This window comes from Anabrus simplex, chromosome 1 (genome assembly GCF_040414725.1).
Source record: "Anabrus simplex isolate iqAnaSimp1 chromosome 1, ASM4041472v1, whole genome shotgun sequence".
Lineage (NCBI taxonomy): Eukaryota > Metazoa > Arthropoda > Insecta > Orthoptera > Tettigoniidae > Anabrus > Anabrus simplex.
This window is the reverse complement of record NC_090265.1, coordinates 1,402,537,288-1,402,557,172: the sequence shown is the minus strand read 5'-3', so window position 1 is coordinate 1,402,557,172 and position 19,885 is coordinate 1,402,537,288. Positions and strand designations below refer to the sequence as shown.

The 19,885-nt window shown below is 38.6% G+C and overlaps 1 protein-coding gene across 1 annotated transcript in view; it reads right to left on the bottom strand.

The window, feature by feature from the left end:
* LOC136859577 (uncharacterized) overlaps nucleotides 1-19,332 on the bottom strand; it is a 790,883-nt gene extending 771,551 nt beyond the window's left edge. Inside the window, exons 1-2 of the mRNA XM_068225810.1 lie at nucleotides 19,144-19,332; nucleotides 12,916-13,051 (exon numbers count right to left, since the gene is read on the bottom strand). Of these exons, the coding sequence (XP_068081911.1) occupies nucleotides 12,916-13,051; nucleotides 19,144-19,332 (325 nt within the window). The remainder of the gene's footprint in view (nucleotides 1-12,915; nucleotides 13,052-19,143) is intronic.
* Between the last annotated feature and the right edge of the window lie 553 nt (nucleotides 19,333-19,885).

Here is a 19,885-nt window from a genome sequence, read left to right as displayed (position 1 = left end):
AAAACATAAAGCAGGAGATAATGATTTCTGTAGATTACGAATTACGAGTGTATTACGTTGCGAATCTCCCCTGTACTGAAGTATTGTGTAAAAGTAAGCAGCTCGTATTCAGCACTGGATTGAAAAATTAATGTAACTACTGACAGAATAGGTCATTTATCAGCTTCATTTGCATGTTTTAAACTCTATTTTAATAAATATTATTTTTATTTGGGTCATCAGTCCATAGATTGGTTAGCTGCAGTTCTCAATGCCATCTTATCCTGTGTTAATCGTTTCATTTTTACGTAACTACTACATTCTAACCACCCTCCCCCCATGGTATTACAGCCCATGAAGCGCCTTGGCCTACCAAATGACCGCTGCTCAACCCGAAGGCCTGCAGATAACTAGGGGTAGTGTGGTCAGCACGACGAATATCCTCGGCCGTTATCCTTCGCTTTCTAGACCGGGGCCACTATATCTCCGTCAGATAGTTCCTCAATTCTAATCACGTAGGCTGAGTGGACCTCGAACCAGCCCTCAGGTCCAGGTAAAAATCCCTGATCTGGCAGGGAATCGAACCCGGGGCCTCCGGGTTTGAGGCAGGCACGCTACCCCTACACCACGGAGCCGGCACTACATCCTACAACTACTCTAAATCTGTTTCTCATATCTTTGTCCACCCCTAACGATCATACCATCTACACATCCTTCTAAAACCAACTGAACGAGACCTGGGTGTCTTAATATGTGTCCTATCATTCGATCTCTTATTCTCGTTAATTTTCGCCAAATCGTTTGCCTTTCACCATTTCTACTCAGTACCTCCTCATCCGTGATTCGATCTACCCATCTCACCTTCATCATTCGTCTATAACACAACATTGCAGAAGCTTCCATTCTCGTTCTTTCTGAGCGAGTTATCGTCCATAATTCACTTGTATACACTGTCACGCTCCATAAGGAAATGTTCAAAAAATACTTTCTAATTCCTATCTCAATGTTCGAAGTGAACAAGTATCTTTTCTTAAGAAAGGCCTTCCTAGCTTGCGCTAGTTTGCATTTTACATCCTCCTTAATTGTGCCATCATTCGTTATTCCACTACCAAGTAGAAGTTATTCATCTACTTCCATTAAGACTTCATTTCCTAATCTAATGTTACCTGCATCACCTGACTTCGTTCGACTGCACTCCATTGCCTTTCTTTTGAAATTATTTATTTCCATCTTGTACTCCTTACCCAATACTCCGTCCATAACATTCATCAATTTCTCCAGGTTCTCTGCAGACTCAGATAAAATAACCATATCATCATAAAATCTCAGGGTTGTGATTTCCTCTCCTTAGATTGTGATTCCCTTTATAAATTCCTCTTTGCTTTCCTTTCCTGCCTCTTCTATATAAACAGAGGAAGAGACCAACTGCAGCCTTGCCCCACTCCTTTCTGGATTGGTGCTTCTTTTCCAAAGCCTCGGTACTTACCACTGGAGATTTATTCTTATACAGATTGTAGATAATTATTTGCACTCGGTACTGATCCAGATCACCTTCACAATTTGAAATATCTTGGGCCAATCAATATTATCGAATGCCTTTTCTAGATTTACTAACACCGTATACATGGGCTTGTCTTTCTTAATTCGGTCCTCTAAGATCAGACGTAAAGTGAGTATTGGTTCACGTTTTCCTACATTTCTTACGAAGCCAATTTGATCATATCCCAGCTCAGTTTCAACTTGTTCTTTCCATTCTTCTGTAAATAATACGTGTTAACATTTTGCAGGCGTGATATACTAAATTAATTTTGCCATAGTTCTCGCACTTGGTAACACCATTTTTTGCTTGGTAATAGGTATAACAAAGTTCCGTCCGAAATCGGATGGTACTTCTCACGTACCATACAGCTTACACACTAAAAGGAATAACCTCGCCATGCTGGTTTCTCCTAAGGGAGGCAGTAATTAAGAGGGAATGTCATCAAATCCAGGCGACTTGTTCCTATTTAGGTCTCTCGAAACTCTGTCGAATTCTGACCTCAAAATTGGGTCTATCATTTCATCAGTATCAACAGCTTCTTGTTCCACAACAATATCGTCCACATTTTTAACTTGATATAACTGTTGGACATGTTCCTGCTATCTTCTTGCCTTGTCTTCTTTCCCTGGAAATGGTTTTCCATCTGAGCTCCTAATATTTATACCTTAGTTTCCATTTCTCCTAAGGATTCGTTCATCTTCCTGTACATACCACATTCCTTTCCTACAACTATTCAATTTTTAACATTCTTGCTTTCTCCTTCAGATATTCATCCTTATCTGACCTGCACATTCTATCTACTTCATTTTGTAATCACCTGTATTATTTTATGCCCTCATCATTTTTTGCATTTTTGAATTTTCACCGTTCATCAATCAGGTCAAATGTCTCCTGAGTTACAGATATATCCTTACATGATCTTACCTTTCTTCCTAAACTTTCTTCAGCAAACCTACTGACCCGGGCTGAGTGGCTCAAACGGTTAAGGCGCTGGCCTTCTGACCCCAACTTGGCAAGTTCGATCCTGGCTCAGTCCGGTGGTAATCGAAGGTGCTCAAATACGTCAGCCTCGTGTCGGTAGATTTACTGGCATGTAAAAGAACTCCTGCGGGACTAAATTCCGGCACCTCGGCGTCTCCGAAAACCGTCAAAGAGTAGTTAGTGGGACGAAAAACAACTAACATTATTATTATTATTAAACCTATTGACCTCATTCTTCATGACTGTCCACTCTTCATTTATTGTGTTTCCTTCAGCCTTTTCATTTAGTCCTTGTGCAACATGTTCCTGTAAACAATCCCTCACAATCTTTAACTTTTCTAGATCGCATCATTATGCATTGCTTACTTTACTCAATTTCATAAACTTTACTTTAGATGCCATGACTATGTGGTTGTGCTCCGAGTCCACGTCTGCTCCTGGGAAGGTCTTGCAATCCAACAAGAGGTTTCTGAATCGATACCTCGTCATACTGAAGTATATTTAATACCTTCATATGTCTCTAGGTCTCTTTCAAGTGTACAGTCTTCGTTTGTGGTGTCTGAACCAAACATTATCAAAGACTAAATTATGATTGGTGTAGAATTCAACTATCCAACTTCCTCTTTCATGCCTTTTTCCCAGTTAGAATTCCTCTACGGCAATACCTTCTCTTCTTTAGCCTATCCCTACATTTTTGAATCCAATCACAATTAGATTATCGTCCCTTTCTATACATTGTAGTAAACCATCTATCTCTTCATATGTTATTTTCGATGTCTTCACCTTCTGATGACTAGTAGGCATATAGACCTGCATTACTGTGGTGGGCATTGGCTTGGTGCCTATCTTGACAACAATAATTCGTTCACTATGCCGGCTGAAGTAGCTCAGCCGCTGCCCTACTTTCCTATTCATTATTAAACCAAATCCTGCATTTTACATGTTTCATTTTGTTGATAATTCTGTAGTCACCTGACTAGATGCCCAAATGATATTACTAAAACATTTAATACAATGCCCGATTTTACACTTGAATTTCCTCAATGCACTATTTTTTCAAACAAATCTTGGCAATTTCATGGTAAACTAGCGTATCGTGGAGCACACTTTGAAAGCCGTCGGCCAAGTAATAAATCAAAATACGGTCTCACAATTGAGTTTCCCATGATGTCATTAATCTCTGTGATACTGAATTCTTTACGGAGCATTTGGATTGCAATCCCTAATTAATTAACGATAACAAAACTAATAAAAATAAGGAATGGAATAGGAATATATTTCTGAATTTTGTGTGTTTCTCCTACGCTCTGAATGTAAGATCAGCGTTGCGGCCTATGATACAGAGGGCCCTGGGTACAAATAAAAACCAGTTAATCGATTTTTCCAGCGACTGGTTAATTTCTGTATTTTTATCTCAATAAATATCTCTTCAGTTGAACCCAATAGGCCATGCTACCAGCCACCAAAGGGAAACACACGAGAAAATTCTTCAGTCTGCATAGGGTTGACGTCAGGAAGGGCATTAGGCCGTAAAATAGGGCAATGCACACATGTTAGACATCGAAACTACTCTTGAATCCACTGCGGAGTAGAACAAACAGTGTAGGAACAAATAAAGTATGAAAATATTATCAGTTTGAATTCAGACATAGAGGACGCACATGATATCATAAGTTCATGGAGTGGAGCAACAACAGAAACAACAAGAGCCAACGAAACAAATTACACAAAGTGAGAGAACACAAATATATTTAATACACGGCATATACGGGCGCTCTTTGCCTTTACTTGTATGCACGAGAAATGCATGTATTATTCATATAGTAGCCGTAAATATATGCTAATTCTGCAAAGGGAGTATGAGGGTCTGAAATCCTCTCACACTTCAAATATTGCGCTTCAGTAAGGAAATCGTCGAGACTATCGCTTCAAATGAATATGTCTCTGCTTGCAGTCAATAACGGCACAATTTAATCTCACCAGGAGAATGTTCTGTGACATAATTTTCAATTTATAACTATTAGGTTATATAAACGAATCACATACTTCATTTTTGGAGTATAATTCTGTTACCAGTTTTTCAGGTAGTTTATAAATGTATTCTTTCAAAATTATCCTATTCAGACTGAAGAAACTGACACTTATAAATTAACTGAATGGATTCGAAAATGAAACAAGATGGCTTCAGATATCACAAAAAAGTAGAAGTAGTATCACACTCTATTTCATCAACAGCCTGGCTCATGGCTGAATGATCAGCGTATTGGCCTCCAATTTAGAGAAACCTGCGTTCGATCCCCCGCCAGACCGGGAATTTCAACTGCGTATGGTTAATTCCTTTGGCTCGGGGATGGGTTTTCGTGTTTTTCTTAACTCTTATTGGACTAGCTGTTAATATATAATCACTCCTCTCCCTTGTGAAATAGTCCGACTGACGACTGAGGTCGGCCTACGGCCTCACTAGCTAAATAGAACACGTGGTGATATTTCGTCGATAGATTATTATTGTTTCTTTGCTAGTGGATTTACGATGCACCGACACAGATAGGTCATATGGCGACGATTGGACAGAACATGCCTAGGAGTTGGAAGGAAGGGTCATTGCCTTAATTAAGGTACATCCCTAGCATTTGCATGGTATTAAAATGGGAAAACCATCTTTAGGGCTTCGGACAGTGGGATTCGAGACCACAATCCCTCGGATGCAAGCTCAAAGCCGCGCGCCCATAACCGCACGGCTAACTCGCCCGGTCGTCGATAAAGTAAACCTATAACATGTAATATACAAAATATATGCTTTCATTGCTATTTCTGTGAAAGATGAGAGTTTTAATACATTATAAACATAGAAATATATTTACAACCTATGCTATTGATTTATGAAAGGAGAGCCACAGTATTGGTCCTTTCCGCCATACCACCCGGAAACAGAGTCGGTTCTTTTAAAGGCACTCTTCCTAATCGTGTTCGGTCCTAAAGCATTTCAGGTCTTTTTCTCATCTACATTGATTACACCATACTGCCAGCCTCAACAGAAATGCACAATAATGAATATATCCCTCCGTATAGTGTTAGAACTGTGAAGGACATAACGTTATAAAGGCTAAAACCACATGAAAAGCCCACTTTAACAAATGTGGAGGAATATCAGTAACAGGAAGAAGAGGGACATCTATTCCTTCAAGAAATAACTCCAGTATGCTGATAATTGCGTATAAATGTATGTACGATGATTTTGAAAATACAATCTTACGTCAGTAGCAAATCATGAAATCACTCAATCCACTGTAGATCATACTACTGAGGTATTCGTAGTACAGTGTTTAAGTTATCCGCGAATGTAAGCACAACTGTGTTATAATTATTAGATTCCTTGTAATAGAATATATTATAATATACAGTATATTCTGTAAATTTACTCTGAATTTCTGTGTGAGTGAAAATTCTATTTAAGTTGCCTGCATGTTGATTTTGAAGTTCGCATTTATTACGACAGAGAATCTTGCACTCTATTGGGCGATCTACTACATAGTTTTGATTTTGTCTGGTTGACACCAAGTTTATCACCAGTTACATGTGGACGTTGTACAATTTGAAATGCTGAATTTACTTTCTTGTGTTCTTCAAAATTCCAGCTACTTAGGCCATCTTTGAATCTACCACTTGTCCGCAGAGGAATTCAGTTGTTGGAATGAATTTATCTTTACCAATAAATGGGCGAAGTAAATATTCGTAACAAAACAGTCATTTAAAACACAAAAATCTGAAGTTTGTTCTCACAACAGTAATTTATGCAATAAAATGTGCGCTGTTGATACAAATGTTTGAATTTCAAATATAATTGTTTGACTTTTTTTTCGTTTGTAATTCTTTTGTTCTATTGTGTGTTTTGTTACCACATAATTTGCAATGTGGTTGTGGTAGTTATAAAACAAGTAAGAGTCCAGGGCCTCAATACATGCCACTACAGTGTGAATGTGTATTTTACTGGAATCAATAAATTACGTTCGGTCCGCTGAGAATTATTTGTGTACATGTTTAATGTGTTCTCTGTTGCTATGAATAATGAGAGCACTACTGACTTCATTTCACTGAGTTATTTGAGAACGACGCATTGTCTCGTGTATGTAGTTTCTGTGAAAAATCATTTTTCTTGTCACTTACTGAAAGTTCCCTAACCTGATCGAATACGTAATGATGACGTCTTGGAAAAGGTCGAAATGAAGAGAAAATCGATTCCAATAATGAACTATAGAAAGAAATGTTATTTGCGCCACATAATGAGGAATCTCGGATATAAAATGCTTCAACTAACTCTTGAAGGAAATTTAATTGGTGAAGGAAGTGCAAGAAGATAAGAAATCCCTTGACCCAAAATCATGCAGGACTGGATGCAGATTCTGAAGGAATGAAAATTCACCACGTGATCCCCAAGATCGAGTACTGGATGTGCAGAAGGTAAAGGAAGAATATATCCTGTCCAAATCCAATCAGTAGGAAAAACTTAGATATCAGCACCGCATACAGAATAGCCTAAAATAGTGACTCAGGTTTTATAGCTAAATGCATCTGGAAGATCAAGTCTTCTAGCCCGTTCTATTCCTATTAAAACAGCCTAAACCTCGGATAATATCACGAGGAATATCCAACCCACAGAATTATAAATCAGTTCAATGTTACTTTTTGTTTATGGCTTTATTATTTGATCAGTAATTGACGCCTAATTCTGTAGATAATCGAAAATCGATTAATCTGTCAATCAATCTATCAATCACGCAAAAGTTACCCATTTCAAACCAAAGTTCATCATCCTATAAATGATTTTCTTTTGTGAGCATCATCGTTAATTACATTACTACAAGGCGCCAATGATTCAAATACTCAGAAAAGTATGTGAGGCGCTTCCAAATGTTATGTATTCTGTGATCTATACACTACGTAAAAGCGAAAGTCTCGCAACTATGATCATTCACGTAAAATAACGAGCTTGGTACATTCTCTCTGCTGATTTTCTTCGCATGTTCCGTCACTTCTCCCATTTTGTAACCTTGGTTATTTCACGTTGGGACTGCGTGCTCACTTCACCTGGAAGGACAAATATTTCGATTTATATTCGGGGGAAAAATTAGAAACTAGTTTTCCTATTGTGGGGAGGAGTTTCACTCTGTCTACACCAAAAATGAGTACCATGTTAATTCCTGGCTTCAAAGCTGACCGGACATAGAAATCACCACTCTAAACTACTGTACTACTAACAAATAATAATAATAATAATAATAATAATAATAATAATAATAATAATAATAATAATAATAATAATAATAATAATAAATAACAAATAATAAATTATAATAAATTATTATAATTATAACGTTATATTATGATATTAATAATGAATGTACCAGGCGGTACACCTCCGCGCCGCTAATTCAAACTCTGCGCCAGTTGAAACTCCTCTAGTGGAGGAAGCCTGAACTCTAACAACCATGTTAATTCTAAAGGTTATCAGAAGATGTCGCGATCTGTAAATTTTGAAGAGTTCTGAACTGTGTCTTTTTCGATTTATTTTTGTTTTCTCTGTAGTGAGAAGTGTGAACATTCTCTTCTAGATGGCACTACTGAAGAAATACAACGGTGCGAAGTGAAAGAACTTTTTTTTGAAGAATTTTAGTATGCATAAGTTTGTTCTTTGTTAAATTTCTTTCAGTCATTGTTGAGGTTGGCTGTATAACCCTTCTCTTTCCGCCAGTTTTGAATTCGACCAATAAGTAATTTTTGTAATTAATTTTCCACCAATCCTAGATGTCATCTTCAGTTTTGACTTGTAATGTTTTGGCCGTCCAATAAAATGCTTGTGGGCGGGTGTTATCATTCATGAAAGGTCTCGAATGTTCCACGAGGGTATATAAACTGGTGATTTTCGGGTCTCTGCGCCACTTCAGTAACATCTCTCTTAGTGCAATTATGTAGCAGGGGGCGGGAAGCGCCTCTTTCTTCGGGCAGCAGTTCAGCAATAAGGTAATGGCCTTTTAATAACTTCTTTTCTTGCTAGCTCAGCAGTTTAACTTTCGGGGCAGGTTCGATACCTTTTACCATGTAAAATTCCATCTAAAATGTAATAGACTCTTGGCATAAATTCTATCTCCTTAAACTACAAATTGGGATAGAGAGTGCCTAACCCTCTCGAGCTCCCTTTCATATTGTTTTTGAGGTGACTACGTTTTCTCAACCATTTTTCTTCGTTTCGTAATGTAATAAGTTTTCCTATCGTGTCACCTCATTAGTATGGGATTAGCCCTTGCATATGCGGCCTAGTGCCAAGTAGGTTTTAATAAAGTGTATTAGGAGTGCTGTTTCGCCTCCTCTCAAGTTGGTATTTTGGAGGCCATGTAATTGACCTGTTTCTTTACTTAATAGGCCTCAGTAGGTTGGGTATTTTTACCCCTGTTCTCATGTGCTTGGAGGTCAGCTTGAAGGTGGACCTTGGTGTGGCCTTTGATAGGCTTGAACTTTAAGAGCGGGTTGCTCTTTCTTAAAATTTTGATTTCTGTGTGCCTCGAGCAGGCTTTACTGAGTAATAGGGAGCAAGAGCTCCTGGGCATGATTGGGTTTTCTGCCCCTTTGTCAAACCTGGTATCTGGCTAATGTTGGGCTAATTGCTCAAGAATTATGTGTCTGGCTCTCGGAGCCCAAATCCTGTAACACTGTAATTGTACATTCTCGATTTGTTGCTAGGCTACTGAGTACCTGTTATATTTATTATTTCTTGATCTTGATCTTGATCTTGTTAAATTTTAAATTAACTTTAATTTCGTATACTGAGACCTATTCATCCCAGCACCTTCTTTCACCTCTGCTAATCCACCAAACCACGGTGACAATGAATGGTATAATAATTTATTATAATTATAATTTATTATTATTATTATTATTATTATTATTATTATTATTATTATTATTATTATTATTATTATTATTATTATTATTATTATTATTATTATTATTATTATTATTATTATTATTATTATTATTACTCTACGATATGAGTTACCGTCTGCAGACATTTTGATATGATTTGGCTGCCTGTGAGTCAATTATTCTTGGTCAAAGATGCTAAACGCCTCAGATATAAGGTAATAGATTCAGTATCTCGGAACGACTAAATGCTGGCAGCTCTTCACTAGAGAATACATTGACAGATCATCCATGTTATGGAGATGAGAATGCTGTGATGGAAACTGGTACTCACCCTCTTGGACAATGTCAGAAATGAAGATGTGGGGCTTATAATGTGTGTGGCCACAATCGTACAGAAAACGAGGGAGGTTCGACTCCGGTGGTATGGCCATATTTCTCCCACAAATACCATGTCATGTTATGAAAGACTTTTCCTAAAATATTCCTCACTCAAATTCAATGAATGACATGTAATTAAAGTTACATGGTACCTCAGTTATCAAGTACTGAATGCAGCATTCCCTTAATAACACACATTAACTGCAACTTCACTAACTACAAACAGTATTTCAAATTAGAGTAAGTAAGTAATATTAATCCGTGATGATCAATTAATATCAATAAAGATGAGCAATAAATTGCGGAGAGTACTCCATTATGGTCCAAATGATTGCACAGTCCAGCAACTTGACTCCGAAGAATGCTCGCCGCGAAGGAAACTGCTGAAGCAATGAAGAAGCAAAATTTTGAGAGACTCGCAAGGCTATGGACTTCAACCCTCAAGTCGTCCTAGACAGGACCAAATGTAACAGAACAGTAGATCCCATTTGAAGACAATAACGCTAGAAAAATAAATAAAGAAAGCGATGGAGGGGAATCGGATCACTATTTGGTTATACTGTATATGATTGAGTTTTAATTAATTTTGTCTAATACCTACCAAGGTAATGTTCGGTTCCATGGCTTAGGGTGATGAACTTTGGTGACACGGGTCTCTGGTTCGATTCCCGGCAGTGTCAGGAATTTTAACCATTTTTGGTTAATTTCGCTGTCACGGGGGCTGGGTATATTTGTTGCCTTCGTCATCATTTCATCTTCATAACGACGAGCAACTAGCCTACGAACGTCATATCAAAAGACCTGCACCTAGTGAGCCGAACATATCTTCGGACACTCCTGGCACTATAAGCCATACGCCATTTCATTTAGCATCAAATTTGTCACTAGAGATCAATCATCGTACGAAATGAACGGCTGAAACGACTCTTATCTATCCTTCAAAATTCAGACTATTCTGCGTGGTTTGAGCCCACAATCATGGCATCCGAAGTCCGAAATACATGAAGGGTGCTTCTGCTTATTTATTGCCGTGTTTATAGATAAGGGAAGACTTTATCTTCCACTTCTCCAACAACTTTCATGTCTTGTATGAGACGGCTTTACGTTCGTTTGGCTTTCGTTATTCCACATCCTGTAAAAATCTAAAATAAATGAACTATATTAAGAAACTTACAGTGTAATAAGTGCTAGATTAAGTGATCAAATACGTCACTATACAGTATGTCTTTTCGTAAGCCCAAAAGAGACGAATTGCCTCGGATATAAGACAATAGATTCAATGTCTCGGAGCGACCAACTGATGGCAGCTGCTCGCTAAAGGACGTAGCAGCAAGCTAAACAAGCAACGTTCAGGAAAACGAGCAACAAGCTCTACCCGTCTACTTTTTCTAAACAATACCCTCTTGTTCATGTTTTGAGTTGAGCGACACTAGTAAACAAAACATCTTGGCGCCGAGTGCAAAGATTGTAAGGGCATTTTCTTGCCTCCTATGCTCCGCACATGTTAGTTTGTAACTACGTTAAGCAGACCGTAGCCGTATTAAAGCAGATGATCGGTCTTTTTACTTCATTGGAACATCCCACTGAAGCAGTGAGCAAGAAATCTCGGAAGCTACATTTAATTCCCTCTGAGGACAAGGTAGGTCTCATTATTGAAGACTTCTCCTGAACTATTCCTCTCTCAGTTACAATGCCATGTAATTAAAGCTATATGTCACCTCAGTTATCAAGCTTTCAATGCAATATTCCCTAAATAACACACCTTAACTGCAGCTTCACTAAGTACAAATAGTACTCCACATTAGAAGAAGTAAATAATACTAATCCCTGTTTCTCAATTAATCTCCATAAATATCAGAAGTAAATAGTGGAGAGTACACCATTATGGTTGCAAGTTTCAACGTATTTTCTCCTTCAGAGAATACACTATAGTATTTAATTGACATTTTAATAGTCTGCACTCAAAATATATATTTGTAAATATCCATGTAAGCCACTTTCTACGCCGTACGCCCTACTTTGTCAAACGTCTGTAGGTCATCTTCCATAACTTTCAGTTCTACAGATGTTATTCTTCATAATTCAAAATGAGTTCAAGAATTGCGCGCAGAATCTGGATAGCAGTGCACATTATTTGTATAAAATTCATGTTCTAAACTCCTTTTCTTTAACACGCGTCCTAATAAAATAATTATTCGTGCAAATATTAGCCATTAATATCAACAGAGAATTAAAGATACTACGAAGGACGTACGATTTGGAACTAAATAAAGGTAGGAATGGAAATAAGGAGAGATTGACGGAACATACCAGAAAATTGATTAAGCATAGAGTTCAGCTAAAAATAATATCATGTATTCGAATCCCACTGTTGGCATCCCGGAAGATTGATTTCCATGGTTACCCATTTTCATATCAAAGAATTTATGGGACTATACTTTAATTAAGGCCATGGCCGATTCCTTCCCACTCCTAGCCTTTTTAAATTCCATCGTCGGTCGTAAGACCCATCTGTGTCTGTGAGACGTAAAACTAATTGTAAGAAAAATGTTAAAACGCTTACACATATTATCCGCAGAGATACCTTCCTCACTTTTGCTAGTCCACATTTTATGTCCTCCATACTTCTGCTATCCTTACTCATCCTATCACTCAAGTAACCATATTAATTTCTTCTAGTAATAAAAGTATTATTTGCTTTATGCACCACTATCTACTTTTGTAAGGTTTTCGGAGACGCCGAAGTGCCGCAATTTAGTCCCGGACGAGCTCTTTTACGTGCCAGTAAATTTACTGACACGAGGCTGACGTATTTGAGCACCATCAAATTCCACCGGACTGAGCCAAAATCGAACCTGCCAAGTTGTCGTCAGAAGGCCAGCGCCTCATCCGTCTGAGCCACTCAGTCCGGCAATTTACTTCTTGACTCATATTTGTCTTAATTCCATTTCTTTAGTTTTCGTTTTACTCAGTTTCATCTTGTACTTATTTTCCAATTCTATGCCCATAACATTCATTATCATGCTCATATAATATACATATTTCGAATTATAACTGTATAATATAAGCGGTTGTTAATATTATGTTATGAAGCAGAAAAATAATGAATGTTCACTTACCGACAACCAGCATTTGCTCCGTGACGGTCTTCGTAGAGAAGGACGGGGCATCCACAGTTACTTCACAGCTGAAGTTCCCGGATAAGTTGAAGCCCACCTTCCGCAGAACCACAAGACTCTCATTCGATACCGACAGCTGAAAATAAAGGTTGAGAAATTAGTGAGTTGACAAAACTAGGTACTAAGAAGGGGAAATTAAAAAAAATCATGCTTTTGTACACTCCTACACATCTCCCCCCAAAAATTAGCTCAAAAATCCCTGGATTACTAAAGTGTGCCCTCTCTATGAATCCTTCATATTTTGCTCCATTCCTATATATCTCCAAAAATATTAGCTCAGAAAGTCATGAACGACTCAAGATGCGTTCTGTCTGTCTACCTAACCTTCGCGTCAAGTTCCACCAAATTGTGAGAACATTAACAAAATATGGAATCAATAATGAATAAACTGCAAGCTGGTATATTGTAACAGTAAATGTGGTACTTCGGTAGAGATGAAACGCAGGGCGTGTACCATTCGTTGAAGTGCATACAGAGGGAGAGGGTTTGTTTAAATAAATCTTAAACATTTTTTTTCCAGAGTTTATTAAGAAATTGAAAGTAATGTCACCTCTGTACAGCGGATACAGTAGAAAATGTTCCTCGTCCTATGGCTGGCGATGTCCTTGGATTCCGGCAGCTCCATTTTCCATATCAGCGAACCACCATTCCTCCCCCGATGGAAGTTCTAGAAAATCCATTCGATGTCTTGAAGATCCATGCGACGTTAATGAATGGCGTTGAGGTAGTCCTTGTGAATGGTGAACATGAATGAACATCGTTAAGCCCTGGGGCGAGTTAATGTAAAGGCTGCTTCTGCACAGATGAGGGGAACGTTTATAAATGGTTTTAACAAAGTTCAAACACAAAATGTATCCTTATCACACGGTGAAATGTCACTCAATTTTGTCCCGTGTTAAGTGAAAGAATGCCACTAGACTCGAATAAGCATGTAAGTTAATACTCATAAAATAAAAGTCCACTCGAAACTTATCGTCGAGTTTAACAGAGTCACTTAAATTTTGTGGCACTTGGTACAACGTAAGGTAATGCCGCATGACTTAGTTCTTTGAAGCACTGTTCAACATAATTCATTGAAAATAAAGATGTTCCACTCGTGAATTAGAACTCATTCACGTATTGAAAAATGAAATCAAAAGACGAAATTAATCGAGTATTGACAGTCCTTGGTTCGACTGTTCGTAAACTGAATGTTCGCAGAATTGAAATGTGCTGTTTATTAGAATTGAAATGCACTGTTCACACATGCACAGTTCACAGTTCATGACCTAAAATATTGACACAGTTCATGGAATGGTAAATTAAATTTGGATTCAAACACAGTCTTATAACTCGAAGTATTTAGTACACGGTAAGGAGCAATCAGTTCTAAGTCCTGTCCATAACATAAAACTTCAATTTCGAGCACTCGAAAACGTTTGCGAGTCTTAGACACTCGTATAGAGTAACAGTCAATAGATAATGTCCAGACGATACACAATTCATCTCACGTCCTATCGGAGTAAAAAGTTGTCACAGTATAAAGAAATCTGCATAAGTCCATATTCAACACGATTAGGTTAAAGTCCACGGACTTGAAACTTAATAGCGGCTTCCCGCTCGATCACGGTGCCCGCGAACCGACTGTGCAAACACTACAGTCTAGCGTGCACATTAGATACTCCGCCCACACACTGGCATCACACTCTGGCAACATGCTGTAACACATTGCAGCGCACTGCAGCACACTCTAACATGCTGGAACACACACTGGTCTGCTGAGCGAAGCAGTACGTATTTATATCTGATCCGGGCCTCCACCCCTTGTTCCATAACTTTATCGTCCCAAGTCAGATTCACGTGAAATTCGGCAGAAACATAGCTAAGGGATCAAGTTATATGGTGATGTTGTTCAATTTGTTCAATTATTATCGTGGGAAATGTTATTACCCGTCGAAACTCGAAGAACATTCTACATCAGTCTAGGCTCTGTAGTGCGGCGAGGCATGCTGTGACGTCACCCGCTCACTACGTCACACGCGCACAGCTGTTGCTCGCCGTCCAGTCAGTCCTTCGTAAGCGGCCCGGAGCGTAACACGTAAGTTTTAAAATTTCTATGACGGGGACTTAGTTTGTACCGCCGTTACCGGTACATCATAGTACCGGAGGACAAGCAAGTCAATAATGTATGCATTAGTATATCCCTTCAAAGATAATTTAATTTGAAAATTATCATATAATTCCTTAAATGTATCGTGAAAATCATGGAGGAATGTTGGTCAAGGTAAAAAAAAATGAAGTCATCATAAATACTAATTCAATAGGGAAGTGAAGTACCACGTTCTGATAGATATGCAATGCTCGATGATATGTAGGCAGATTTACACCTGAACTACAAACATGTAGAATGGACACGTTCAGAGATATGTGCAGTACAGCAGCGGCCAAGCGCATTTTCCGTCGAAATATTTCCAAAACTGTATTTTGTTATAGATATGTGTTAGTAGAATTTGTAAAGTAAGATGGGTCGACCGGATCGCAAACGAAGATATTTTGAATCGAGTGAGTTTGAAGAGAAATATTTGGTGGTGTTTGAGTCGATGAGGTGATAGGTCGGTTGATCACTTCTTCTGGGATACGGAGGATTTGCTCATTTTCATTTGAAGGGAGACGTATGGCCAAAGAAGACCAAATGATCAGCATTACAAGCAGTTATAATGGATGAAGCTTTTGCTTAAGGATGAAGCGATAGGCCCCTGATAGGGTGGAGTGAAGGATTGTATCAATACACGCCAACTGGGCGTATCCTTAATATTCACAGTATCTTATCACATGGCCGGGTAGTGACGTACATGCTTGTTTATCTAAGTCGTGGTGAGATCATATTCTTGATGGTATTGCTGAATACAGTGAGATGTCTTGGTTAGCTACGAGAGACTAGCAGTTTGAATCTGCAGGGCTGAGCGGTCTGTAGCGGAAAGGATAGTATGTACAGTTAACCAGAAAAGTATTCTTGGCAAGTGGGTAAACGAGCCATATATTTCCGTTTACCCCACTTGTAAGTGCTACCTTAGATAACCTACAATGCTGTCCAAACTACCTGCCCATACCATCAGAATACAACGTTACAGCAGTTAATGTCGCTATCCTGCAGACAAACAAGTATTGGCACAGAGAAGACCATCTTGTAATAATGATGCTTGTGAGTTACACGCAACGCTATCTGCTGAACACGTTGCACACTGAATGATGTTAACAGACTACTCGCTAGTCTGCTGCGGTATTTTGCGCCAGTTGTCACCATGAGCCCAAAGACGAAGGAACATGCAGAGACGTAATTTGATACAGCAGTGTTGCTCCACTTTCAAGGGGAAGCCTATCAACAGATTTGTGAGGAAGTTTCTGTTTGCTACACCATGGTACGAGCCATCATTAATAAATACAAGGGGACCGGTACAGTAGTAAATAAGCGTCGATATGGATATCTGAAGGTATTCTCAACCTGAGAGGATGAATCATCAGCCTCGCTCAAATAAAATCATTTACGAGTGCAGGAACTATGCTGCAGATGTCCAAACAACATTCAATAAGCGATTGAGTCCTAAAACTACACGCAATATTTTGAATGTGGTTAACATACATGGTAGAGATCTCTGAAATAAGCCATCTATTTCGGAAATTAACTGTAAGAATCGCCTACAGTTTGCACATGAATACAGCAGCAAACCGATCGAATTTCGGAACACGGTTATATTTCCGGACAAATCGAAGTTCAGTGTGTTCGTAACCGATGGAAGGAAGAAAGTGTGGCGCAATCCCAACAAAGAGTCATGGACAAGCTTCCCACGGTTAAACATGGCGGAGGTGTCATGGTATGGTGGCATAGAGAGGCTGGTGGCATCCGGTGTTGGAATTCTATATTTAATCAACGGTACAATGGGTCGTATGAAATACATCGACGGTGCTGCGAGGTAATTTATACGCTAGTGTGGAGAAATAGGGACTGGATGGGGGTGTTTAATTTCCAGCAAGACATTGACCTAAAACACACCTCTATGAAGTCCCGGGAATGGTTGCTATATAACGCTGCCTGAAAGGTGGTTACTCGACCGAAGGGTACCGATCTCAACCGTATTGAAAAATCTGTGGGCTCACTTCGATACAAAACTTAGTCAGTGGCGTTCGTCAGCAACACAGTACTTTGTGAGAGTATTCCTGGAGAATGTTCAAAAATTACCACTGACGTGATGCGGAATTAAATAAATATCATTCATTCATTTATTTCCTCCAGATCATACAGTACATGATCTAATTGATCTGTTAGTGGAGAAAAATATAATATCCAAACCAAAACAAGGTCTTTCAACTCATACTGTACCTAAATACACAATCAAATACCACTTACTTAACAAACAGACAAACAAACCAACAACATAAATTAGCATAAAACAATCGGTAAACACGGTAAACAATAATCAATAATAATACTAGTACCTTCCAACTATTCCAGATGGATCTGGGCACTAATCAAAGTTGGCATTAAATTAAAATAATCGGCATGGGCAAATAAACAAAATAATAATATTAGTACCTTCCATCCTATTCCAGATGGATCAAGGCACTAATCAAGTTGGCATTAAATTAAATTAAATTAAAGTAACTTAAATTAATTAAATTAATCGGCATGGGCAAATAAACTAACACAATAGGATAAAATGTAATAAAATTAGCCTATATAATATGGCACAGGAAGGGTAACGACCTTCCTTCCTCACCTGACTGGACTCGCAAGCCTTTACACAGTCCGTACTTCATACCGTGCACTCTCTCGACCTACTAAAGCTTGCTGATTCAGTCATAACATTGCGTCACCTGTTGATTTGTGTACCTCATACTTCTAACGGGTCAACTTTATACTCGTTCTACTTTCATGTCACTGCTCATCCCTATCTAACTTCCGCATCTTACTATTCACTATTTTCAATCTATATTAACTTACAATTCAACCATACTCCCCATTTAAATTGTACCACCACATCTTACCATTGAGATATTTACCAGGTATACTCCACTAAACTTTCAACTTAAACCTTATCGCCTTTCATGAATTACTGTCATTCTTAACATACCTCCAAATCAGTCTCTTAATCATAATCACTCTTAGGAACCACCACTCCAATCTCATTTGAACTTCTCTCTAACTTCAACACTCTTAACAAACCGGACCACCTTTCTTATTTACAATCGCTCTTTCCATTGTATCACCATTCTCTTCCACTTCATCACTCTTAACCACCTTTCATTATATACATACAAGCAAGTATACCTGCCAATCTAATTATACTTTTACTAGCCATATTTAAATACCAGCCAATCTCCAAACCCATCTCTTTTCTTATGTCCCTGGCTACTTCCCTCCACATTTCAATTACCCTGGTCTCCACTGCCCTTTAATTTTCATTATGCACGTTCAGTCCGGCACTGTTTTATCTTACCTGCCTTTCCTCCGATCTCGCCGCCATAAGTTCTTCCTATTCAAGACTCTCTTCCAATGCCTGAAGTTTCGTCACTGTCCAGACTCGTGTCCATCTTCCATTGGTTACCACCAATTGCTTGTCCCTAATGTGCTCCCTCAGTACTTGAAGTCTGTCTCTAACTAGATGTTTCTTTGAAGTATTATATTCGTATTCTCATCTCTTCCCACATCACTCTTGATCGAAATGTTTTCACTCTGTAAATTTCCGGCGTCACTATGTCACTATGTCCGTCATCAATGTGGATATTAGTTTCACTTTTATAGGTCTGTGCCCTCTCACTTTACCTATTCTTTCAGCATCATCTATACCGACTTCGCTGAAATTAATTTTAATTTTATTCTGGATGGCATCCGCCACTTTGTAAATTATGTCCACTTTGGATTCTCCCTTTTCTTACTGCACACCATATATAAATATGCATTTCCTCCTACATTCTTGACTGCTGGCTTCTATTTATTTCTTCAGATTCGACACCTCCTCTTCCATATTTTTAATTCTCTTTTATTAACACAATTTCTCTCTCACTGTTTTCCACTTTAGTCTTAGTTTCTTCTGTTTTTTCCTGTATCCATTGCCTTATACTTTCGTACTCCTTAACTTGTCCCTGTATCATCATTTTTATCTGTTCAAACGGGCAGACTTCTTCCAATACCTCCTTTACCACGTTCCTTATGACTTCTACGCCCTCCCACTTCATATTGCCGCTAGTATTCGGGCCGGAATTTACTTCAACGACACTAATGACCAGAAGCACAGTAATCACCGCCGCCACCAACAGCATCTCACCCTTCAATCCCATCTCCACTTTACCTTTCTTTACATTGGTTGTTTCCTTCTTCATTCTTCCCTGCCATCTTTCGATATCAACCCAGTATTTTTCTATACCTATCATCTCCCTCGTCACTCTCCACTTGACCCGTCTACTCCCCGCTCTTACTCATCTCCACTCTACCGGCACACTCATTTCAGCACGACCACTCCCGTTGATTGCTTAGGCTAGACTGTAATGAATATCATACCTAGGCGTTTAGGCACTCTTATCAAAGCGAATGAGGTACACACTGGCTATTCAACGGGACAGTTTTTCGAAGGAAACGAACACGCCACTCAGTGCCATACGTTTTCCAATACATTTTTGTCTTCAGAAGGAATATATTTATTTTAGTAACACTGCATTTTGTTGGTATGGGCTGATACTGTGGACTGTATGAACTTGAAGACCCCAATGAGAATTTCATCTGCAATTGCGAAGTTATCTCACTGGACTGTGAGAGGTACGAATGTTCTGGCAGGCCATTATTCAGTTTAGGGAATCTATTCCTGTTGTGTTCATATTAAATTTGGAAAGGTATACTAGTATGCATACTGCTTTGTCTAGTAAGGTAACAATATTC